This window comes from Cricetulus griseus, chromosome 2, assembly GCF_003668045.3.
Source record: "Cricetulus griseus strain 17A/GY chromosome 2, alternate assembly CriGri-PICRH-1.0, whole genome shotgun sequence".
Lineage (NCBI taxonomy): Eukaryota > Metazoa > Chordata > Mammalia > Rodentia > Cricetidae > Cricetulus > Cricetulus griseus.
The window spans coordinates 211,610,536-211,635,893 of NC_048595.1; the positions used below are offsets into that span (position 1 = coordinate 211,610,536).

General features: G+C 49.5%; 1 protein-coding gene across 26 annotated transcripts in view; it reads left to right on the plus strand.

The window, feature by feature from the left end:
- The window catches only part of LOC100763521 (CUGBP Elav-like family member 4), a 281,984-nt gene that overhangs the window by 216,861 nt on the left and 39,765 nt on the right, over positions 1-25,358 (plus strand). For 13 of the 26 annotated variants that reach the window (XM_027400605.2, XM_035440235.1, XM_027400607.2 and 10 more), the window contains exon 3: positions 1,737-1,815. In XM_027400605.2, the coding sequence (XP_027256406.1) occupies positions 1,737-1,815 (79 nt within the window). The remainder of the gene's footprint in view (positions 1-1,736; positions 1,816-25,358) is intronic. The other 13 variants (XM_027400613.2, XM_035440238.1, XM_035440232.1 and 10 more) reach the window with 2 other exon arrangements.

Genomic DNA, 25,358 nt, shown 5'->3' on the forward strand with positions numbered 1-25,358 from the left:
GACAGCCAGGGCTATAGCTCAGTGTTGGGCACTGACTAGCATGCAAACAGCCTTAGCTTCAACCCCCAGTGAGATGCTAAGCTCCAGACAGCAAGCCAGGAGTGACAAAACTCTCCCCTGGCTCTCTTCTCCCATAGTGAGATTCCTGGCGGGTCTTCTAGACCTTTCTTTTCCTTCAGAGTTTGGAATGGACTGTCTTGCTGGGGATCCAAAAGCAGCCTGTCACACTTCCACACGCTGGCAGTTTGCTGTAGTATGACGCTCCTCCTGTGGCTGAGGGGCTGGAGGTTTCATACAAACCCCCTTCTAGGACTGTCAATCATGACCCGGTGGCAAAGCAAGACAGCCCGGCCCCCAGACGCCTGTCTTGCTGGCCTTGGCTCCTGCATCTCCTTCCCTGTCTGCCCTCACTCTGAATCCTGCGTGCTGCCTCTGTCCTTCCTTGCGTGGCTTTGCCCTTCCCCTGGCCTCAGCTTCACCTTGCTGAGTCACAAACATCCTCCCCGCAACCCCCAGTTGTCTCGATGCAGCCAAAACTCACTTCAAATCCTAGACCGGAAGGCAGTAGGCAGCTTGTGACTGCTGGTCCAGGCCCTGTAAGGGAGGGGAATTGGCAACAAGGTCTTACGGTGCAGTGGAAGCAAGTGCAGAAATAGCCTTTTCAGACACTGCCAAAAGGTGGCCTGGAAAAGCACATGACTGTCTCTTGGCCTCAGCTTCTCTGTCTTTAAAATGGGGTGCTTCCGCTGCTTCTCCTTGCCTCTTGTGGCCTGTTCTTGTGAGAGAAATGCAATTGCAAAGGGGATCGTGGAGAGGCATACAGGAGAAACATGGTGAAGACATAAAGAACGTCGCATTGTGTGGTTTCTATAATTTTTATTGTCTGAAATACGGCGGGAACCCAAGGCTGGAGAGGCCACCTCAGAGCTGGGCTTTAACCTGCGGTTTGAACCAAGATGCTTGGAGTTCAGAGACCCCTAGTGGCCAAATGTAATATTGCACCAGTTCCAGGGAGAGGCCCGCGCAGTCTAATGCCTCAGTGCCCTGACAACAAACCCACAAGCACAAGAAAACTGGTGGTGTCTGCTCCACCCTCAGCGGACCTCTCTGACTGCCTTCGGGAACCCCAGCCTTGAGCTCCTCTCCAAACACAGATATGGGAACCAAGTCCTCCGACACCTCTGTCTCACAGCCAGGCTTAGAGATGGCAGGGTCTGAAGTCAGATACCCACAGGGACCAACTCGCTCTGGCAAAACCAGTTGTACTGAGGGACATAAGGCTGGACCACAAGTGTGCCTCGGGTACAGGAGGGCCTTCTGGGTAAAGAGAGGAGAAATAAGCATGCTATCACGCCCAGATTCTGGTATAAGGCTATTGAGAGCTAGTCAAAGAGAGAGGAGTCCTATAGCTTCTCCAACCCAGAGTACCTCCCCCCATTCACACACACACACACACACACACACACACACACACACACACACACACACACACACACACACACACACACACACACACACACACACACACACACACACACACACACCGTGCGCGCGCAATACTGGGCTTTGGAGCATGCGGTGGTAGACGAAGACCGGTGGAACTTTGGGGGAATGCACCTGCTTGTTTCTAGGTGTGTGAGTTCCCAATGTGGGTGTGTCCTACACACTGGCATCTGTGCACTTGAGCAATTTGGTTCCAGGCTCCCTGTAATGATGTTCTCTTTACTCTGTTGCAGATGAACCGGCCGATCCAGGTGAAGCCTGCGGACAGCGAGAGCCGAGGAGGTAGTAGCTGCCTGCGCCAGTCCCCTTCACGTGAGGGCCCACTTGTCTCTGACCCTTCCCCTTCTCCTCCTTTCTTCCCACCCTGTCCGGCTGCAGCGACTCCCTACCTCTTCCTCTTCCTGCCGCTCCTCCCACCCACTGAAGGCTAAGGGCAGGCCTTTGTTGTTCTGGGTGACTGATGTGGAAAGACAATAGGGAGGGCCTAGGAGACTGGGGCCTGCAGACAGGAGGAAAGGGTTTAATACTTGTCTAAGCAACCAAGGAACCATGTAGGAGTTATCCTTTCCCATTCTCTTAGTTAGGAAAAAAGAGTGTGCCTGTCTGGGTGCTGTCAAGAAAAACCCACTGTGATGGGATTTGAACACTGCTTGGTTAGGAGAGATGCAATGCTTGTGATCTTGTTCCAAGAAGAGTCAAGGCTGTGAAGGAACACACCTGAGCGGGGCTGTGGTGAGGGTGCAGGTCACACAAGGCAAGCATGGGGATAAAGATCGAAAAGGTGGATCCAAGCAGGCAGACAGATGTCTGGAAGGGGACAGAGGTTTGACCCACAAATGTTCACCCCATGAACACACATGTGTGCACACACATGAAAGAGATAGATGATAGATAGATAGATAGATAGATAGATAGATAGATAGATAGACAGACAGATAGATGGATTACCCAAGGAGCTCAGCATTGGGAAGACAAGACATGTGGCCAGCCAGGGACATCTCTGTTACCAGGCAACAATTCTTGTGGAAATTCAGTGACTTTGTAGCAATATTGTTTCCCCACCTCAGCTCCAGGGTGATCTGTGCCTGCCCTAGGCACAGCCCATTCTCTAGGTACTGCCTGGGTAAGATTCAACCACGCTACAATGTGAAAAGAAGAGAAAATGATAAAGAATACCTCCAGCAACAAAGGTCAAGCCTCTGTCACCCAGGCTTGGACTCTGTCCACAGCCAGTTGCCTTTCCCATGGTACTGAGTGCACAAGCTTACCTGAGAGAAAGGAGGAGATGCCTCAGCATGAGAGGGAAGGGAGCCCCTGCTAGGGTCCAGACTAATAGTCTTGCAAAGGAGTATGCTGCCCTTTCTGCTTCACAGGGAGCCTACCTTCAGCCCCCAACGTCACACTTACTTTTCACTTGCCTGACTTCAGCACTGAATAATGCCTCAGGAATGTGGACAAACTCAGTCCCTGGTCAGACCCAGGACCCCCTTAAGAGGACAATGCCCTATCCACCAATGACAGGTCCCCACCCAAGCACACAAAGGCGCAGCAGGTGGTGAACTGGACAGTCACTGGTTAGCAGAAAACCCTGCAGGGCAAGGAAAGGAGAAGGGGCACCTGCTTCCAGCCTTGGCCAGCAGTGAGAGATCTTGGCCACTCTTCCACCAGGGAAAGTGTCCTAGTTTGGGTTACCATTGTCCTGATGGAACACCACGATCAAAAGCAAGTTGGGGAGGAAAGGGTTTATCTGGCTTACATTTCCACATCATGGTCCATCACGGAAGGAAGTCAGGGCAGGAACTCCAAAGCAGGGCAGGAACCTGGAGGTAGGAGCTGATGCAGAGGCCATAGAGGGGTGCTAACTGCCTTGCTCTCCATGGCTTGCTCCGCCTGCTTTCTTGTAGAACCCAGGACCACCTGGCCAGAGGTGAAACTAACCACTGTGGGCTGGGCCTGCCCACACCATCACTAATTAAGTAAATGCCCCATGGTCTTGCCTGCAGCCTGATTTTATGGAGGCATTTGCTGGATCATGGTTGTTCTTGTATCTCAAATGACTTTAGCCTGTGTCAAGTTGACATAAAATTAGCCAGCACATAGGGGTTAGCAAAATCTGGGGACGGAGTCCATTAGGCAAGAGGGAGGGTAGGGGGATGTAACAGGGGCATCTGTTTAGTCCCAGCTATCTTCGGCCTCCTGCCAAGTCTCCTGGCTTCTGCCAAGCCTCCCACCACAGTAGGATTTTCCCAGGTGCCCCTCGGCCACTACCTCTCCAGACTCAGGGACTTCTGCCCCTGGCTTTCACTACCCATTAGGTTGGCTAGCCATTTTCCTTCATCTTTCTTCTCCCCTAAAAGCTTATAAGAAAATAAAATACACCAAAGATATTTAAAGCTCAGAGTCAGTTGTCCTGAAGGAAACTCTAGTGTCACTGAAGGTGGCACTGGTCCCAGTGATCTACAGTTCCTCCCACAACACTCCTTAGAGCCCTGTTTCAAGCCTCTTACCTGGACCAGGCCCTTCTTGACCTGAGCTTCAGGTCCTACCCACCAGGGCTCAAGCTGGTGCCTGCCAAAGGGCACGGACACATCTCATCCAGGGACAGCTCACTGAGCACTTGGTACCCTGATGGCGAAGGTACAATATACTCCAGTGTAAAGGACCTAAGTGAGCAACCCCACATGGCTTCCTCTTCCCACTCTGGCTTCCTCCTTGATGAAGGCAGTATCATGTCCTTGCTCAGCCTCACTCAGGGCATAAGAGACCCATGGCAGGATTCAGGATCTCTCCTAGAAATGGTCTCTAGAAGGCAGGCCCAGTTGAGAGCTGGGTGCAAGTCACCCAGACATGCAGTGCCTCACCGTATATTCAGGGATCCCCATGACAGAGGGTAGCTCTCAAGTCCAGGCTGGCTGTTTGGACAGTCAGTGACAGCAGTTATCGAAGGAGGAGACAACATGAGCAAACAGTACTTCTAGACTAGAAGGAAAGGGATCCCGCGAGGTGTGCGTGGAGGGGGGGCAGTGGAACCAGAGTGGACTGAACAAGGAAGGCCTCACCTAGAGAAGCCTCAGAGGGATCAGGCAGGCCTGACTCTGGCAGGTTCTCCAGAACTGACAAGGGTGAGGGACATCCCCTCAGCCCCACCCCAGTGGAATGCCTATTCTAATACTCCTCACCCATCCCTTGCCTGGGAGGCAGTTGCTCTCCAACTCCAAGCTGCTAACCTCATCGCCTTTCTCCCATATATCTCCTGCTCTGACACTTGCCCCAAGCCAGATTAATCAGCTCTTTTATTCTTGCTGCGGTGGAAGGGGGAGGGGGGGAGAAGAGCCAAACCTAAACATCTATCTATTAATTGCATATTCAATATTAAACAGGGAGAGGGTCCTGAGTCAGCACTATCACCAAGCTATTTTTTAAATAAGAAAGTTGGTTTAAAATAATTTAATATCCATTAAATATTTCTTGTGGGGAAGGGAGGGAAAGGTGAAAATGATTAAAGGAATAAAGAAGAGGAGAGAGGTATGGAAGGAAGGGAGGGGTGCGGTGGTGGGGGAGGAATGAAGTAAGAAGGAAAGGGTGAGAAGAAATGGATTGGGGAGAGGAGAGGCTCAGTGGGTAAAGTGCTTAAGTCACAAGGACCTAAGTTCGAGCCTCCAGCACCTAGGTAGAAAGCCGAGCATATGTTAGGGGCCTGTGATCCTGTCACTGGGCCATAGAGGCAAGGTATGCAGAGATAGGAGGAGTGGAGGGCTTCCTGGCCAGCCAGTAGAGCCAATAGGTGAGGTTGGGTTGAGTGAGAGAGAGACCATCTTAACACAATAAGGTAGAGGTTGATTGAGGAAGATATCCACTGTCAGCCCACACACACACACACACACACACACACACACACACTCACGGGCACACACACTCACGGGCACACACACACACACACACACACACACACACACACGGGCACGGGCACACACACACACACACACACACACACGTCACTCACACACACACACACACCACACACACACACACACACTCACCACACACACACACACACACTCACACACCACACACACACACACACACACACACACACCACACACACACACTCACACACCACACACAACACACACACTCACACACCACACACACACACGGGCACACACACACACACACTCACGGGCACACACACACACACTCACGGGCACACACACACACACACACACACACACACTCACGGGCACACACACACACTCACGGGCACACACCACACACACACACACACACACACACCTGGGCACACATAGAGGCCTACATAGGCACATACACACAGGCACACACACAGGCACACATAGGCATACACACAGACACAGACACACACACCCCACTACTTTTTTTTTTTAAGAAAAAAATGTGAGAGAAGGAAACAGGAGTGGGGAGAGGGGAATGGGGGAATGTGCATTGGATCCAGGAAGGTCAGGAAAGGAAGTACCTCAGAAATAGGGAGTGATGTGGGGCCCCAGCCCTACCCCAGGGTGCATCTTCATCTCAGCCCCAGCAGCTCTGCTCCTAGGCCACTCAATATTCCAAAGACTTAGAACCTGGGACATACCTGTGCCTCCGGGATCTCCACTCAACTGCCTTCCAGGTCAGTAAAGAGACTTTGGCCAGAGGAAAACTTCTGAACACACCCTGCCCCCACACAGGCAACTGCTAGCTCAGACATTTCAAGGCTCCATTCCCATTCCGCTTCTAGAAGCATCCCATGATCACATGGGGTTCGGGAATGGGCATGAATGGGTGTCCACAGAACTGTAAATGTAAGACTGTCCTTTTTATCCGAAGAGCTCTGGTATAGATGAGTTGCTTAGTTGGGCTGACAGGAACAATAGCAGGGTTCTTTTCCTCTTCTAGCCACATGAGACCCAGTGTGAAAGCTGGGTCCATCAGAGCCTGGGCTAACAGGCCAACTCTTAGCAGGTCACCGTTTCCAGATGTCCAGCCTAAAGCTGGACAGGTCTGACCTTTGGAAGGCCTCTAGCAGGAGCATGAGTAAGGTTCCAATCTTCCAGGGTGTGCCCCACGGTCCAACATGCTTAGCTCTGGAGAAATTTCACAGGTGAATATATACAAAAGTAGACACCACTATGGCAGAATCAGGCTTAATTGCTTAAAGACAAGACGAGATTAAATCAGCAGTCACCTGACCTTTGGCTGGAACAGGTTAAGCCCACATTAAACAGGCAGGCCAAGTCTCTCCCTACTAGGCAGGCTTCCTTTTTCCCAGGCCAGGGAAGGGAGACTGAGATAGTAGCCTGAGGGAATCCAGAGGGACACCCAAGGAATTCAGAGAAGTGGGTCAGATCAGTGAGGAAGGAGAAGGGAGTTTTCTGAACTGTCCCCCCCCACACACACACAAACAAGCTGCAGGGCCTGAGGCACACTGAGGAGGGAAGGAGCCCTGAGCTCTGCCTGCAAAGGAACTTGGAGAGGTAGCACTGTAAGCAGCTATTGACACACCCCCAAGGAAGCTTCTAGAAAGTGAAGAACCTCTCCATTCCCAAGTCTTACAACTGTGCCTGGAGCCAAACATCCCAGTTCAATCTGCTCCCTGAGTCTTGGTTTATAGCCTCTCTCTCTTCTCTCTCTCTCTCTCTCTCTCTCTCTCTCTCTCTCTCTCTCTCTCTCTTCTGTATCCCCAATTCTTCTATCTCTGCTAGAACTATGCAGGGTAAGGGAAGGAAGGGGAGGGTTGTAGCACATGTGAGCCCCACCCTCGCTGGTCATCAGGCTTGCGCTTGCCTCCACCCCACCCTGGGCAGGTGCTGGTCGAGTCAGTTAGCTGTGTTCTTGTAGCCTTTTGCTGCCCCCAGTCCACAACGGCATCTTCAGAGCATCCTTTTCCTCACGGCAGACACACTAGTGTGGCAGTGGAGTCCCGCTGGGCCAGCTAATGAGGTTGGACACGATGCATGTGATGCAGATCCCAGGCCCTCCCCGAGGCCACGTTCCCCACCATAAACCCAGGCCCCATTCCCTCCTCCCAGGCCCTCCACCATCTGTAGCCCCATCGGGTCCTGTGGCTTTTGAAATCCTATTACGGTCCTCATTTCTCCTCCAAGCATTATTCTATTTCTAAACAGACAGACCACGTGTGGTCTGTGAGGGTTCCCCGGGGGCTTTGGGGAACCCGCTGAGGGGTATGAGTCCAGGCAGGGCAGCTGTCTGCTCCTGCAGTGGTTCTGGCCCAGGCACACGGCTGGGGGAGACCCATGGCCATAACTATTGACCTCCAGATGCTGCATTTCCCACTTCTGGGCTCTTCTAAGAATACAATCCTCTTACACTCCAAAGACCATTTACAGTGTGTTCTGATGAAATGGACTTGCAGGCTGCCCCTGCTTTGCGGAAATGCACCATAAAATGGTGTCCATTTTTCCATCTTCGGAGGCAATGAATGCCTCACTGGCCAAAATCTTCTGGCAGAACAGAAGCCCCTCTGGGTTCCACAGAGGAAGCCCTCAGGCCAGGCAGGTGGGAGGGCTGCAGAGCCAGGAAAGCTGGAGGGCAATGCTGCCAGCCTGAAGCCATCATTGGTCTATAGATCACAGGGCTTTGTACTGATCCCACACACCCTGACCTTTAGTGTGGAGCTGCCCAGGGGATCCAGGAATGAGAAGAGTCAACCCTAGCCAGCAGAATGGGGCTGGTGACTGAGGACCGGCAGCAGCCACCTAAAGGAGCTGTCTGTCTACACTTTGGAGCACAAACTGTTCACACTTCAGCATCCCCTGCATCTTCTGAGTTCCCACAGCAGGTCTTGGGAGATGGACTGGACAGCACAGTCCTCCATATGTGCATATTTGTGTTTGAGTATATGTGTGCTCTGCTCAAGGGAGTCCCAGTTCTGAAACAAGTTCTAGTGGATGAGCAAAGCCCAGAAATTGTTTCAGAACTGGGACTCTCTGCATCATTCGGACTCTGACAATACCATCTTCCCTCCTCTGAGTTGGTCCCTTGAAGGAAATACCCTTACAAACCAAGGGCAGCTAATTTCATTTTTGGCCAAGCCACCAGACCATGTAGGCCTGGAGAGGCCCAGGAGTGACTCTACCTCAACCCATGGGTCTGCCCCTCACCTAGTCCCTCCCCTTTTTATGAAGAAGTGGATGGAAAAGGGCAATGGCTCAGTCAGTAAAGCACTTGCCACACAAGTGTGACAACCTAAATTCAATCTGCAGAACCCATGTGAAAAAGCTGAGCAAGGTGGCAACTTGTGTGATCCCAATGATGGACAGGCAAAGAGAAGTCCCTGAGGCTTACTGCCTCCAGTTAGCTCCAGGCCAATGAGAGACTCTGTATTAAAGCAAACAAACAAAAACAGGGTGTGGCCAGCAAGATGGCTCAGTGAAAAAAAGGCAGCTGCTGCCAAGCTGGCTGCCTTAATTCAATCCTTATGACCCACATGGTAGAAAGAGAGAAGGGACTCCTACCTGATCTCTGATTTCCACACATGTGTGCTCTGGCTTTTTCCCAATCAAGAACACAAAATTCAAAAAAAAAAAAAAAAAGAAAAAGAAAAAAAGAAAAGAAGGCCAATTGAGATTAAACTAAAACTAAATTGTGTAAAAAGCAAAACAATGTGGACAGCATCTGAGGAACAAAACCTTAGGTTAACCTGGGCCTCCACATGCACACAAATATACACACCACCACCACCACCACCACCACCACCACCACCACCACTACTACACACACACACACACAGAGAGAGAGAGAGAGAGAGAGAGAGAGAGAGAGAGAGAGAGAGAGAGAACAAACAACTCCACAGCTCCCCAGTCTCCTGTCTCAGATTTGTTCTTACCTCCATTGGAATTTCTGAGTTTGTATCATGTATTCCCTTGAAGCAATCTCAAAGCCCATGCCCCAGGTTCATTTTGGACTACTGCTGGAGAAAAAAATCCCACAGCCTTATGCATGCAGTCTGAAAGTCTTGGAAGGACCAAGAGATGACAAACTTACAGCTAAACCAGGCTGTCCCCAATCAAGGTGTGGTTCCCTACTGATCAAGTTCAATGACATATCTGCAGTCACTCATTTTTGCTTAAGTATCTCCAGTTCTTCACACCACGGGCAAGGCTCACTCTACCTTGTGGCTTTTATTCTCAAAACCCATCCATCTTTTCTGACTCAAAGGAATCTTTGTCTTCTTTCTTTCCCCACTGGAAAAGGAATTTTTAATATTGAGCAGCCTCTGCTAATTTATACAGCTACACCAAATAGACCTGTGAAGACAGGTCTTTGTGGCTGGGGAGGTGACTCCATGGGGAAGGGTCCCTAGGGAGGCCCCAAGGCACTCCAGTGGGGCAGACACACATTATAAATACATATATAATTCCCGCCACTGGTGTGAAAATATAATTAGCTGCAAACCTGCTAAATGTAAATGGACTCTAAGTTTTCAGCTGGGGGAGGGTGTGAGGCTTGATCTGCATTTTGGTTTTTTGTTTGTTTGTTTTGGTTTGGGTTTTGGTTTTTGTTGTTGTTGTTGTTGTTTTTGGTTTTTGCTTTGTCTTGTTTTGTTTTAAGCATTAAGAAAGTTAAGTTGAGACTCAAATTCCTCAACAAATTCCCTCTGGCCCCAGCTAATTTAGCAAACAACGGTTTCGGGGGAAATGGGGTATTAATCATAGCAAATGGCCTTCTGGATGATATTTAAAAGTGCCTCCTGCCTGTGCATCTGGGAATAGGGATGACACAGAGAGGGCACTGGGCCCCCTCTGGTGAACCATCCCATTGTCACTCTCAGAGCATCCTGTCCCCTGCGCAGTGTGAGCACACAGGAGGGTGTACCCACTTCTAGGGAAGATGGGGACAATGAGACAGGAAGTGCTCTCTGGGCTGGGCAGGCCTCAGCATAGGAGCGGAGTACCCAGTGTTCTCAGGCTCCTGACACAGCTCACCAAGACATTATATAAGAATGTGGGCATGGTTAGGGGGTTAAAGAAACAGAACAGGAAAAGGGAATAGATTGTGTGAACCAGAGATGGGAACATGAAGCTGAGCTTGCTCTGTGGGAAAATGAGCTGAACCCAAGTGGGTGAGGTGCTCCCTATGAGCTCCCTATGAGGATGTCTGGCTTTGAGGGTTTAGGTAAGGTGTAGGAACCCTGATTTACACAGGAGCCTTGAACAGAGGTGTTTAGGTTAGGGGACACACTCTCAGACCTGAGGGTTAGGGGGAAACATGGTACAAATGGTGTTCTGAGGTTGTTCAACGCGTGCCCAAGTAAAGAGCTTCCCCTCTCGGTTCTGACTCTAGACTCCTGCCTTTCCCACAAAGCTATCCACTCTGAGAGCTACATACTCTTTTTGCAAAGAAGACGATAACCATCCCATAAACTTCTTTTTGCAAGCTGTGGGGTGCCCCCTCCTGGTAGCTGTGGTTATTGCCATGTAGAGTCTGGTATATGGGAAAAAGGGGATGGTGACAGGGTGAAGACCTCTGATGAAGTGTGTTGAATCAAGCGCTAATAGAAATTGCGCCACCCAGAACCTCCACTGGGCTAGGTGTGTGAATTACCAGAAAGGAGCAGGACAGGGGAGGCTTCCAAGAGGTGGTGATAATGAGATAATAGGGAGCACATGTGCTGTCACAGCAAAGGCATGCAAGTGGAGACAAGGATGGCAGGTGTGTGGGTGGCATTCCAGATATTTTTAAATCTGTAGAAGAATGGGTTTGGTTGGTAAGTTGCATCTACTTAATGGAACAGAGGAACATGGACTTGGAGTTTATATATGTATGTTGGTGCATGCATGTGTCATCCTCCATGTTCGAAACTCAGAGGTGAACTAGGAGTTGGTCCTGTCTTTCTACCCTGTGGATCCTAGGAGCAGGTGCCTTTCCCCAATGGGCCATCTTGCCAGCTCTACCTTGGTTTTTTTTTTTCTGAGACAAGTTCTGTCACTGGCCTGGATCCAGAAGACTGGGCAGTAACATGGAGTAGGGAAAATATGGCTCTGAAACAGAACTGCAGGCTTGGCCCAGAGGATATGAAGAGATGGGAGGTCCCGAGTCAGCTCTTGTATACACAAGTGTAGGTGTGCATGCTCATTTTTCTGGATCCAAAAGGCCTTGGCTCCTGTCATTTTATTTTACAGTCTGCAACCTGTCCCCCCCCCCCCCCCGTGCATGCCTAAGGTCGGAGATACAGGGCTTTGTCAATGCATGCAGCAGGAACTGCTGGGACTCTAGAGGATGGAAAGAGACAGTGGTGCTCCAATCCTTCCACTGAGTCATCCACATGGCTCCAGCCATGAGGATAGGCAACAGCCTCACACTTGGTAGCAGCCTATGTGCTTGACTGAGCAGCACCTCTATCTATGGAGTGAGAAACAAGGGCTGCAGAGAGTTGACTTCCTTGAGGCAGATAGCAGCCATTAACCTTTCTTGTCTCAATCCTTCTGGTCACCTCCATATCTTGCTGACTTCTCATGTGGCTTGGGTCTTCTCACAACTGCTCACTCAAAACCATGCCCTCCCAGCCCCCAAGCCCACCATCTTATCCACAGAAAGGAGGCTGGACCACTGTCTACAATGGCTTCTCCTTCTCCTTTCCCATGCTTTTAGGGAAGAGGGGTACAGGGGACCTCAGAGAGGGTCTAAGGTGGGACTTACTCAGGAGCCACCCAACTGATGGAAGGAAGAGTCTGTCTGTGGCCATATAGGCATGGAGACCAGCTAGGAAGAGCAGGCAGTAAAACCCCACGGAAACTCCATTGACGAAAAGCAGCCTGAATCACCAGGGTCTTGCCCATCTTAAATACAGTTTTTGCAGAAATCAACTGGGATCCATGCTAAGGATATCCTATGATCTCAACACCCTAAAGACAACAACCCATCCCTGGGTAATTGGCTTTGGTGTCTCAGGATGCTTGGAGTTTATGTACAAATGGCCAATTGCAGTGACTTTCCACACCACAGGTTATCCCTTATCCTGCAGAGCTTATGAGCCATAAAACAGATGTGTGGCTCTAGGAAGTTATTTTCCAGCCTTTGCTGGGCTCTAGGCCCTAGAGAAGCTCATGGGCTAGAGTGGGTAGATCTGTTGACATACATGAACAGTGGAGACAGCATGTGCCATGGACAGAGGGAGACCTGCACCAACTGGGGCAGTCTGTGTGGCCTTCTGGGGGCTTCTTCATGCTGGAGTGGATTCTAGACTGAGATAAGAGATGCAAGCCCCATGGCCTAGAGCATGTCCAGGGACAAACAAGGAAACCAAATGACCCAGGGAAAGAGTCCTAGGAATACCAGAGTAAAGTGTTGGGGTCTGGCTCCTGGAGGGAGATGAGAAGGCCTGGCTCTGTGGGAAAGTCTGGGTCGACAGGAACTGGATATGGGAGGATGGCCTCCTAATGGCCACCTACAGGGAGGATGGCAAGTGCATCAGCAGAACAAGAGATCCATCCAGGCTCCAGCCATGAGGATAGGCAAGAACTATGGGAGTAGAGGCAGAGATTCAGGAGCCCGTCGTCACTAGGAAGTAAAAGTCCAGTACCAAGCCATCCTGCCCTAGTATCTGCCGCCTCAGAGCTCCCAGCACACATCCACCCTTGCAGCACACTTGACCCTTCCCAGTTAGCCTGCTCCAGGTCACCAGTCCAACGCCTCCTCAGTCCACCCTACTGGTCTGTTTTCTCTAGCTATTCCCTCACTGAGTCCCCAGTTCAGACACCCTCTTCTGCCCTCTGCATGCACTGTAAAGTCAGGCATGGTGTTGATTTCTCATCTCCATGGAGACTGTTCCCTGCTTAAGGAGAGACATATCTGCCTTTCACAGAGCTTGTCTGGGATGGGCGTCAGTCCATGCTAGTCTTGTGCCCATGGCTGAAAATTCTCTACCCTCCCTAATTAGGCCAGGGGAAGAATCAGCCTACACTTTGGACTTCCTATCTGCTCCAGTCCCACAAGCTGAGGCAGGGTGGGTAGGGGGCTGGAGCCACTGACATTGGCATTCTCCTTGCAGCACATCTTAATAATTTAATGGCTATTAGCAGGGCCACTGTGGTGGGGGAGGGGCACAGAGGGAAGATTTATAGAGAGAATTCACTCCAGGTTGGGGTTTTGTCTTCCTCTGTTTTCCTGGCATTTATCATGCATGTTTTAATTTGGATCGGAGAGTTGCTACCATCTGGCCATTATCGCAAAGAAATATTCATTTTCACTGAGTGACACGGGCTCCATTCATCACAGAGCATGCTGATTGCCCTGCGAGTGTGGGCTGCACTTTCTCCTTCACTGGAAATGAACCTTGAGCTGTGGAGGAGGTCCAATGTGCCAGGGGCAGCACAGGGCTGACAGCTACCACTGACCCTCCCAGCCATGCTGACAGGAAACAGTGGGGGAAGGGGCAGCCACCACAGGCTCTTACCTCCCGCACTTGTCCTGCTGAAGGTCTTGGTGGCTCCTTTACCCTTACCCTATGTTCCTGACACCAGTCCCTATATCTCAGATAGCCAGATCCCAGAAGTGGCAAAAGGGACCTCTCTGACCTCTCCCTGTACACTGGCTTTCTGATGTTGTCCTGCCAAGGGTGGAGTATGCCTAGACCTTTTTATAAGGTTCCTTATCAGAACTCTACCTGAGGAGTTGTCATTGCATGTCATGACCAGGTGGGAGGGAGTGGGCACTCTTCCTTTTCCTCTCTTCACATGATGGTAGCATGGGATCAAGCTAGACTTCTGAGAAGAGAACCATCAGCCAACCATCACTCACCAGGGCCTGACAGCAGAGGAGGATGGGAGCCTCTGGACTATGAACTCACATGCATAAGACCTAGACTTTCAAGGGGGTGGTATAGCATCCCATGTCTAGGCTGGGTCTCACTTGAAATTCACTCAGTAGGCAGTCCTTCAGGGCCGTATAACAGAAACAGGAGGAAAATTCTCTCTTCGGCTACTGCAAGGCACAATCCAGGGCACGGAGAGCTGCTTAGGTCCTTCCTTAGTTTCTTGTCATGATGGGAGAAAAGTGCAAGAAATAAAGATTAGCATGTCCACTGTGGGGTCACCCACATGGACCCAGTGGAGACAGGGATTCGTACGCATGAAGACTTGGGCATGAAGAGCTGTGTCCCCTTCCCCCACCCTCAACATTAGACATTTAGGAAAGGAAGGAGTTAGGGACAGAAATTACATCATGGAGTAAGAGTTGCCTTGCCAGAGGCAAAAAGTTGGCAGTTGAGCTTTCATCTCTTAGGTCTAGACCTCTCTTAGGTCTTAACCTCTCTTAGGTCTAGACAGATACTCAGTGGCTGATACATGTTTCCTGGAATTCTGTCCCTGGATTGTGACCAGACCCAATCTGAGGTTCTGATACACCTGCCACCACCCTACCACAGGACTCAGGTTTGACCCAGAGGGCTGACTGAGTCCAAGGACAACCCTAAGACAGCTTTGCTCTATCTTTCCCAGCAGGAGGCAAACCATCCATGTATTACTGCTCAGTTGTACAGAGGGGGCAAATGAGACTCCAGGGTTCACTTCCAGGTCATCAGCAGAAGACCTGATCATGTAGGAAAGAATGCCAAGCCCTCTGATTGCCAGGCTACCTGACTCCAAGCAACACCCCTTTGAGAACTGTTATTTCAACAAGGCAAGATAGCAGTGATCATAGGCCACCCCAGGCCAGTTGAGAGCAGCATTGCATTCTAGATGTGGAGAATTGCCTGTTTGCTTTCTCCAGATGGTTCTTTAGTCTAGCATGTGTTGAACTAAGTTGGTTGTCCCTTAAAGACTTTGTTCTGCCTTCCCCAGCATAGGGGTTTGGTGGCCTGTGCTGTGGAAGATGGAGATATTCCTTAGAGGGACAGAGGGGGCGGGGCTGAGCCCTTGCCACCAGCACGCAGCGCGCCCCTCCTCCCCTAGAACTCTTTCAGTGACACCAACAGCTCTGAAACATCTGCTCCTCCATCCCGGGACCCGCAATTTGAATAAATTATCCCGACGTGGAGGCAGCCTGTTATTAATGGCTTGAAATTTATAAGATGCTTTAGTTTAATAACGCTGTGGCCCGGCGCTGAGCCACTCCTGGATATTTTTATATTTTGCCCCTTCCCCTGCTTCGGTGCTGCGCCACCCGCAGCCGCCTCCTGGGTTAAGTCCCAGACCACATCCCTCCAAGAAGGAGAAGGCAGGCTGAGGGTTGGGTTTGGGGACTGCTAGCTGGAGATGGAGGATAGAAAATGTTGACTTTCAAATAAATAGCCAGTGTCCTCATCCTGTCCCAAAGTAATGTAGACCACAGGCTATGAAGTGCAGACATGGGCACTAGCTCAGGGGCACCTCCCTACCCCCAACCCCAGACACAGGCGTCCCACAACATTTGAAGAGCCTGCTGCTGGGAGCACTCATGAAAGACCCTGTTTGGAAGAGGAAGACACAGGAGCAGCCTACATGTTCTACTCCTTGTGAGTCTCAAAGTCACTGATGTGGCAGACCCTAGAGGGTCTTGAAATATCCTTCTCTGCCAGGGCCAAGATTAAGTGTGTGGCTAATTGTTCCTGGGGACCCAAGGGGGGGGGATGATGTGGGATGTGGACAGGAGTACAGGCTGTACCCAGCTTATCTCCCCACTACACCCCCAAGTCCCTCCACTGGGTTCTGAGGGCTTCTAGAAACCCAGCTCTTGCTGCTTCACATTTGGGCTAATGTAACCAAGGGACTCTTGCCTTTTGCTAAGAGCCCCACCATTAGAACATAATTACTGCTTAAAATGACCTTTAAAATATGTTTTAAATTCAAAATGTCTTTAAACCCTCCACTGAACACCATTTTTCAATTTCAACAACTGTTTTCTTTTTGGGGAGAACTGAGGGGTGGGTAGTGGATGAAAGAGCCCTCCTTCTGTGCATTTCAACTATTAATCTCTCCCCACTGCAGGGGAAGTCTTGCAGGAGGCCAGGGAGTGTGTGAGCAAACTGGCTGACATTAGAACAAGGTCTGCCCTTGCTCACAACTGGTTCAGCCTCCTCAGGCAGCAGGCTCCACTCGCACCTCCACTCACCAGTACCTCTGTCCTCAGCCTCCAGCATGACTTGTCCTTACCTGGAGAGACAAAGAAAGTGCTCCTACACATTCTCTATCCCACATAGTGCTCCTGGAAAGTCCTCTGCTTTGCTGAATGCCCCAGAGAGTCTTTAAGGCCTTCCCTGCCATGGTCAACCTTAATCCAGTGGCTTCTTGTTCTTGGGAACGTGTTCAGTTCAGTTCAGTTGCCTGCTCAGCACCCTGCTAGGCCCCCAGTTCCTGCAGAGTGGGGCCTAGCAGGTGAGTTCCCAGGGGAGGGTGGAGCTGAGCTGGGAGAAGCATTCTGTTCCAACATCCTGCATTGCATCAAGCAGCCCATCAGCATGGAAAGATAGAGGGAGAACATGGCATCGGGAGAGCTGCTCAGGGTAGAAGCAGTCCTCCCTGGGAATGCTAGCTGGGAGCTGGATGCAGTGAATTTGCCCAGGAAGGGACTCCTGTCTCTTCCTTCTGGGGTGGCATCCATTGTAGGATTGGTGAAGAACAAGATCATGCATGGTCATAAGGGGCCTCTGGGGACACATCTAGTGATTGGCTCTCCCTACAGCTTGAGTCACAGAAGGTAACACTAGAGTTTTCCTGTCCTCTACCTGGACTCTACATTCCATTCGAAGCAGGGGCCCTGGAAAGGGCTCATCAATTGCATTCAGATGTGACTTCCAAGTCTTAATATGCCCTGCTCCTGCTGCCTCTGTGATGCACCTGGCCCTGCCTCTTTGCCTCCTGGGTGTCCCATCCCTTGTGCTAGCTGTTCCCTTTGGTAAGCACCACTTCTCCACATGTCACTTCCACTCACCTTGTCTCAGCAACTGCATCCCTCTCAACAAAGCCTACCCATCTATCATATTTATTTTATTCACATACCATTACCTCCACCTTTTCTTAATCCTTGTGCATACCTCCTCTACCGAGAGATAAGCTCCATGCCTTGAGGGACTCTCTGTTCCCCTTCTATCTCTTTACCTTGAACAATGCCTAATCCAAAGCCAGGGCACAGGATGAATGCCTGAATTCACAGGACAGGGACTTGCATGGACTGTCAAGAGAAAGGGATGGGGCATGGGGTCCAGTGACGTACAAGCAGAGGGCGACACCAGTAACAGCAGGTTTACAGGAGCCAAGGGCTGGAGGCTAGAGGAAAGGGCTCCTCTCTTCAGAAGCATGGTGCTCCAGAGGCTTAGATCTGTCTGGTGGGGTCAAGGAAGCTCTGAGTGACTTCTTAGAGAAGGGATACTGGCAATGGATCCAGAAAATGAGAGAATTTGAGTGGTGAAGGCTGGTGGGTTCTGAATGTCAGGCGCAAGAACTAATTGTCTGACAGCCCTATGAGCTAGGGGAGTTGGACTTAGGAGTGTGTGGAGTCAGGCTGTTGGCCTCCGGAGTAGGAGGCAGGGAGGATAGACAGAGCCCAGGACTTAGAATATGACTCACAACCTGGCCAGCTTCCAGGGAACGCTATGCTATCAGGCAGAGAAATACATTTGAAAAAACACAACTGTGAGAGTAACTTTGAGGCCTCAGTTGCCATGGCAACATATCTGTAAATACTTAACGGCAAACATTAAGTGACACTGGAGGAGTGAAGCAGCAGCAGAGCCCGAGCACCACTGGAGACAGCTGAGTCCTCAGCCACTGCCTTACATCACTGCCTCTGAAGGCCACAAGGTCTCTGGTCAGTGTCCCTTCCCATTAACTCTTGTACTCCTCATCCCTTGCCCTTGTTAGCCCCACACAGTGGGAGAATTTCCTAAGGTGGTCTCTGTTCCTGTCTTGGTTTCCTGGCTGGTTCTTGGGACCTTGACTCCCATGAGCTTACCAGGTGCAGGTGCTAGGCTTTGGGGCCACAGGAAAGGAAATCATGAAACAATGTAGAAGCCAAGCACAGTTTGCAGTCATGAGGTTGAGAACCCTAGAAAATTTAAAACTCCAGGGCAGGACCAGATCAAATAGGTGGGTGCCTTATTAGGAGAAAGCTCTTAGGAATGGAGTAGGGGTAGGGTTCAATGAGTACAAACAGGCGTGCTCTCTCTCTCCCTTTCTCTCTCTCTCTGTCTCCTTCTTTCTCATAGCCTAAGCTGGCCTTGAAAACTCGCTATGTAGCTGAGGATGACCTCAAATTTCTCATCTTCCTCCTGTCCCCACTTCCCAGATGCTAAGCTTACAGTCATGTGCCACCACATCTGTTTATATAGTGCTGACTGTTAAACCCAGGGTTTCATAAATGCTAGGCAAGCGCTCTACCAACTGGGCTGTATCTCCAGTGCTCCATTCCCAGGAAGCTTTTCAATCATCCATCTGATTGTTCCAAAAATGTTAGGGAACACAGCCACCTGCCAGGCTCTGTGCTAAGTGCCAAGGGCATGACCCTCATCCACTTTCAGGCTTAGGAGACAGGGACAGTAGGAAGTAAGAGCTCCAGCGGAGAGTACCCAGAGAAATGGATGTGAGAGGGAGAGGGGAGGGGCCATGACTGTCTTCCTTGGAGGAGGGAGCATTGGTGGATCTTTGGGCTATTTTATGAACATTCTGGATGCTCCTCCATGCCAGGTTTCAGCTGTGGGTCCTCAAGATCCCACAGCCAAGTGTTATCCACCTGTTGTCCACCAATTATACCTGCTAGAAGACTGAACTATTATTGATGCCTAGAAAAAATCACAGGAGTTGACTTATGAGTCACATCTTCTTTACCAGATTAGAGACTGATCCTGAGGATGGAGGCAAATGTTGTTTCAAAAATAACAATAACTAAGATCCAGACAAGGAAAAGAGATCAGATGTAGCATCTCTCCATGAAAGAACCAACTCTGAGGTATGGCCCAGGAGGAATCAAATAGGCCTGGAGTCACATTTAAGGTATCATGAGGCCCAGAAATGGACTAAGTTTTCACAAGTAAAGAAGTTGGAGTCCCCAAACTGGCAGCCCAGAAATCTTGAAGAATGAAATAAAATTGTCAAGCTGATGTCTTGAGAGCAACTGAGGACACATGATGGGGGGTGGGGGTTAGGAAACACCATGATCTACCCCCAGTGATTGCCCCAGTTCCCACAGCAGGGAACTTGGTGTCTGTTTGGTAAGTAGGTGGCCCTTGGATACATGGAAGAATAGGGCCTAACCTGTATCATGTCACCTAAGTAAGGCCAGGTGGCAGAGTTGCCTCAGTAACTCAGGACTGGCAGTAAAGGAGGTCCCTGATGTCATGCATGGTTATGATTTATCCTGGTTCCCTGCCCTCCTGCAGAAAACTTTTATCAAGGACTTCATGGCATGGGGAGGGTAAATTCCTGAGGCTTCACACTTTCTCAGGGGTAGGATGCTGATAATATATTTGAGGTCCAAAGACATCTCCCATGAAATTCTCATTCCTGATGACAAACCATGGGCGCTCCTAGCCGTCCCCTACCATCTCCCTGCCCATCAGAACTGTAGATTCTACAGCTCCCTTCTCCCGGGATGGAGAAAGTAGAAAGATTTGGGGACATTCTGTACAATTGCATATCCAGAAGGCATCTGGCAGTTAGTAAGTTTGTGTAATTTTCCCTTCTTCTTGAGCCCAAATTTTACACGGTAACTAGACTGCACACTTTTGGGTCCTGGTTCCTTCCAAATCTGATGGAAGCTATCTATGACTTTCTCTAGGAAAAATATACAGAACAATGGATAATGGTGACCCTTTCAGGGGCATCCAAAGAACTTCTCCAACCAGTCTTATAACTTCTCCGGAAACCATATTTTCAGTAGCCAGTCCCTGCTAGGCAGGCCTTTGCCTATGGTTGAATAAGGGCAGTGTTCACCCAGGCTTTAGTGAATATAGTGGCTTGAATAGCATCCCCCAAAATTCATGCCCACTCACAAACCATGAAAATGGCCTTACTTAGAAGGAGAATCTTTGCAGCTGTAGGCGAGGTAAGATATTGTCGTAGAGGGTTAGGGGATTTCCGTAATGACTGGTGTCCTTAGGAGGAAACTCGGCAACAACACAGGGGAAAGGGGAAGCCAGATGTGATAAAGAAAACAGATTGGTATGATATGGCCACATGCTGACAGAAGCCAAGAACTACAGGCAAACACCAGAAGCAAGGCAGAGGCAGGGAAAGGTCCTCTACTAGGGTCTTAGAGAGAACAGCCTTAATGACCCCTCTATGAAGAAGTGCTGCTGGTGCTGCTGGTGCTGCTGGTGCTGCTGCTGCTGGTGCTGCTGCTGCTGCTGCTGCTGCTGCTGCTGCTGCTGCTGCTGCTGTGAACACCACAATGTGGTTCTTTGTAATATGATGGCCCAGGAACAATCACCAACCAAAGACCCTGGGGCAGAGGATGTAGGTACCCCAGGGGGTCCCACAAACCAAGCAAATGTCGATAGATCTCAACCCCATTTTCTGAGTTCCTGTTTGTGTAGATGTAAGCTACGCCACCAGGCAGCCCCCAGAGCTTTGCCAACAAAAAAAGTTCCAGGCCATGTGAAGAAAAGTTAGAAACCCCAGCACATCCATCTTCATAAATTTTATTACAGCCTGCCAGTTTAGACTAATGACTAATTTACTGTATAAAATGCCAGAAGCATTTTTTTATTTTGTTAATTAATTATCTCAAACAAAGGTGAAATTTATAAAAGTGTCCAGAAACAGTGAGTATTGTGAAATTGCCTTCCACGGGAGATGGAATTATAGCTAACACAGGATCGGGCTATTACTGTATTGACTTAGTTGCTTTATGACTTTGTAATGGATTTCTTCATTATTTTCTTGGGATTGTGGCATTCATGATTGCATTAAGTCTGTTAGTCTATGCAAATATCATTAGGCACCACTAATAACCTCAGTCCCTCCCCCTCCCCCAGGGAATGTGCTAAGTACTTGTCTGGGTGGGTCACTTGCTGCATCAGGGAAGACTTATAGCAGGAGGTTCTCTTAAAATGTCCTCTCTGCAGCCGGGCATTGGTGGTGCACGCCTTTAATCCCAGCACTCAGGAGGTAGAGGCAGGTGGATCTCTATGAGCTCGAGACCAGCCTGGTCTACAAGAGCTAGTTCCAGGACAGCCTCCAAAGCCACAGAGAAACCCTGTCTCGAAAAAACAAAACAAAACAAAACAAACAAACAAAAAACAAAATGTCCTCTCTACACACAGACCAGCGAATAAACAGGAACTTTAATGGGGCATTTTGAGGGACGCAGGGTGGTCTCCCCATTCTCAACCGTTTTATATCTTCTCCCCATCACAGAGCCTGATAATGTCACCATAAATCTGCATCCCTTTACAGTAAGGCTTTGGAGGTACATAGTAAATTTTTCTAGAAAGAAATATGTATTGACATGATATCTGTCATGGAAATGACAAGATGTTCAATAGGGGAAAGTTTTTTTCAGAGAAGGTCAGGCCTTGAATGCACTTCATGATGTAGTACTATGTAGCCGGGAATGATCTTGAATTTAGGATTCTCCAGCCTTCACCTCCCAAATGCTGGGATTATAGGCATGTGCCAACTTCTGGTTTCTGAGATGCTGGAGATCAAACCCAGAGCCGCGTGCATGATAGACACCTGTTGTACTATCTGAGCTGCTCCCTCAGGCTTCAGACTTTTATTCTAAAGGAATCAATTCCTTCTCAAGGACTCTTCCTTCAAGACCTAGTCACCTAAGAAAGGTCCCTAAAACTATCACCTTTCATGTTAGAACTTCTCTGCATGAATTTTGGAAAGATGCAAACACTTAAATCTTAGCAGGGAGCATTAGGTCTTTCTGTGCTGGACAAGAGATGGTTAGTTTGATAACTAGACCTGTTTGTGGGTACTGTCTGGGTGAAGCTGACAAGAATGTGATTTCTAGCAGATACCTATAGGCTCTGGAGACTATGAGGGATGCCCTCAGTGTAGTAGGGTATAAGAGGGGAGGGACCATGCTGTGAACAGCCAACAGTCAGCCAAATAAATCCTAAGTAGTTGTGACCTTAGACCAGATCATCAGGCCAGCCCAGTGCTGCAGTCCAGCCCATATTCCAGCTCCAGTCCCTTGCCTTGATACAGAGCTGACCACAGCTGATGACAAGTCCCTAGCCCCTAACCACTGAGTCCAAGACGATGCCCAATTCTCCTTCTAACAAACTGATCAGACAAACTGTGAGTTAGGAAAGCATTGTATACGTGGCTCCTGAGTCCCTTCCTAACTGGAACTTGCTCAGGTTCCTGCTGTTCAGTCTGTGGGTTACTGTCACTCTTTGTTACAACAGTGCTTATAGAACTGGTGCCCTGTGGCAGGCCCAAGCCCTTCCTGTGTCATCAGAGGACCCATGCCATGCCATGGCAGCAGAGATGCTGAGTCAGGTGTTTGATGGGAGCTTTGCGTGAGACTCAATACCTTGCTCTCCTAGTTATATATTTTGGCCACAGAGAAGACCAGAATCTTTGCCAGGTAACAGTGCAAGGAGGGCAGGATTAGTAGCAGTTTACTAGCCTGGGTCTGGGTGCCCTGCCCCAGTGCCCCTGCCCTTTGGATGAGGAGCTGTAGTCTCTCTGGTGAGCTAAAATCTCCTGAGATTTGTGTGGTTGCTGTACTTGCTGTCCTTGGGGGCTTCCACCTCCCTTCTTGATCAGCGTTCCCAGACTTTTCAAGGTGAAGAAGCCAGTTTTAACATAAAAAATTCATCAGCTCCCCCCTTGACAGATGTTACTCTTTGAGTATCCATTGTTCAAAAGAATACGAAATGACAAACAGCTACCTTGAATTCAATGGCGCTTTCAAATGGATTTGTATGTTTTTAAACCACAGCAGCATCTATATACATCTGAAAAATAGTCACATATACCCATAAAAGGAGCATTTCAGATGCAGTTGGTAGACGAAACCTGAGATGCCTTAGACCTCAAGTTCAAGTGACATAACTATTGTAGTCTACCCAAGTGTTGTGCTCAGGAAATTGAGGAGGGTGAGGACAGGCAGGGAACACTCTCTCTTGCCATGAGTGGATCCAGAGAGCCACATTTTTGTTCTCTCAAGCTCTTCCATCAGCCTCTTCAACCTCCTCTTCCTCACCCTAGCATGGTCTATGGTGGAATAGCCCCTTTCTTGTTGCCCATTCAGCCCGCGACCTCACTGTCTCCCTGTAGTAATTTGAGGTCTCCGAATGAGGCCAGCCTGCCCTCTTCATCCTTCCTATATTAATGCTGCCACAGCTCCTTCTCTAGCCAACACTATCCCTCCCTACACCTCTCTCTAGCTACTTACTTTTCCATTCTGAGACACTACATGCAGACCTGGAAGTTTACCAGCTCACCTTGATCAGAAATGTATTTTCTGTCCAAATCAGTCCTGCTGGAATGGCAGGAGTCACCTCATTTCAAAACCACTCTGAGGAGAAGAGAGACAAATTCTGAGTTCTAAAGCAGTAGACTACCAAAGATGTGTGCTACTGCACAGAGCAGAGAAAGTGGTGTCCAATTGCCAGACACCAGCTCTAACCCTTCCAGCACTTACCACCACTGTGAGCTTCAGCCTGCTACTTAGCCTCTCAAAGCCTTAGTTAACCGCTCTGTCAAATGGGACAGTGACCACACAGCCCTGAAACAGCACTGGACTGGAAGATGCCTGGCTGCAGCAGAAGAGGGAGCTAGTGAGCCAGAGGCTTCGACCACTTTCTTCACTCCTGAGTGCCTGCTTCATAAGAAGTGGACTTCACAATAAATACCATGCTGGGTCACTTCCTTTAAGATTGTCAGTGGGGAGGTCATGCCTTATTCAAAATCCACTCTTCTAGTTCCCTGTAACTGAGCTGAGACTCTGCATTTTCTTTTCTCACACCCAGATTTATCCTTCCTTCCTTCCTTCCTTCCTTCCTTCCTTCCTTCCTTCCTTCCTTCCTTCTTTCCTTCCTTCTTTCCTTCCTTCTTTCCTTCCTTCCTTCCTCCAGCTTCCCCCAGAAGGGGAAGTAGGCCAGTTCTCAGGGTCATGGCCTTCAGCCATGAAGATGCTGCATGCTGGAAAACTTACTGCTCTGTGATATCTCAGTCCCTCTGTCGGCCCTTCTTCATCTTACCTTAGCACTCCATTGTGTCCTGACCTCCTGGGGGGCAATCATGCCCTAATTTGGGAAAACATTTACTCAAGGGTCAAGGTCTTATATCTCTCAATAGTGTCTTGTACATAATTTGCTGACTTAATGACTGTGTGACTGACCGGTGAATAATAAATGGAATCTGGGGCAGCTCAGCGTTGGCATGCAGGTTTTGGGACATGTAAGATCTCCTTCTTGTCTATCAATTAAACTTCATAATAACCAAATGCTGCCAACAAGAAGTCTTCAGAAAACCCCCCAAATGGCAAGAGCAGGCTCCTCTGAGGTTAACCATGCCAGCCATGCACCAGTGGTGACTACTTCATTTTCTGGAGCAAGCTGACATTCCCCTTCTGAACCTATTGGCCACTAGACCTAACGTTTGCTATGCAGTTCCCAGAATCATGTGTCTTCCTGAGCCCACCAGAGCTTAGTGGACACCCTGCCTGGTAGGTAGGGCAGGGCACTGCTCTCTGTACCATGAATGAGTGTGCAGGTGCCAGACTACCTGGATTCAAATTCTGATCTTGCTGTTTATTAGCCCTGGGACTTCTGAAAAGCTGTTAAACTCTGTGATGTCTGTAAAATGGGTGGCAGTGGCAACCACTTTATAAAGCCAGATTACTTGGTGCAGAGATGGGTCCAAAGTGAGTACTAAAGATAAATCAGTTTTCACAGTTCCTTCTGAGGCCATGATCTCTGACCATGAGAATGAATGGCCGCT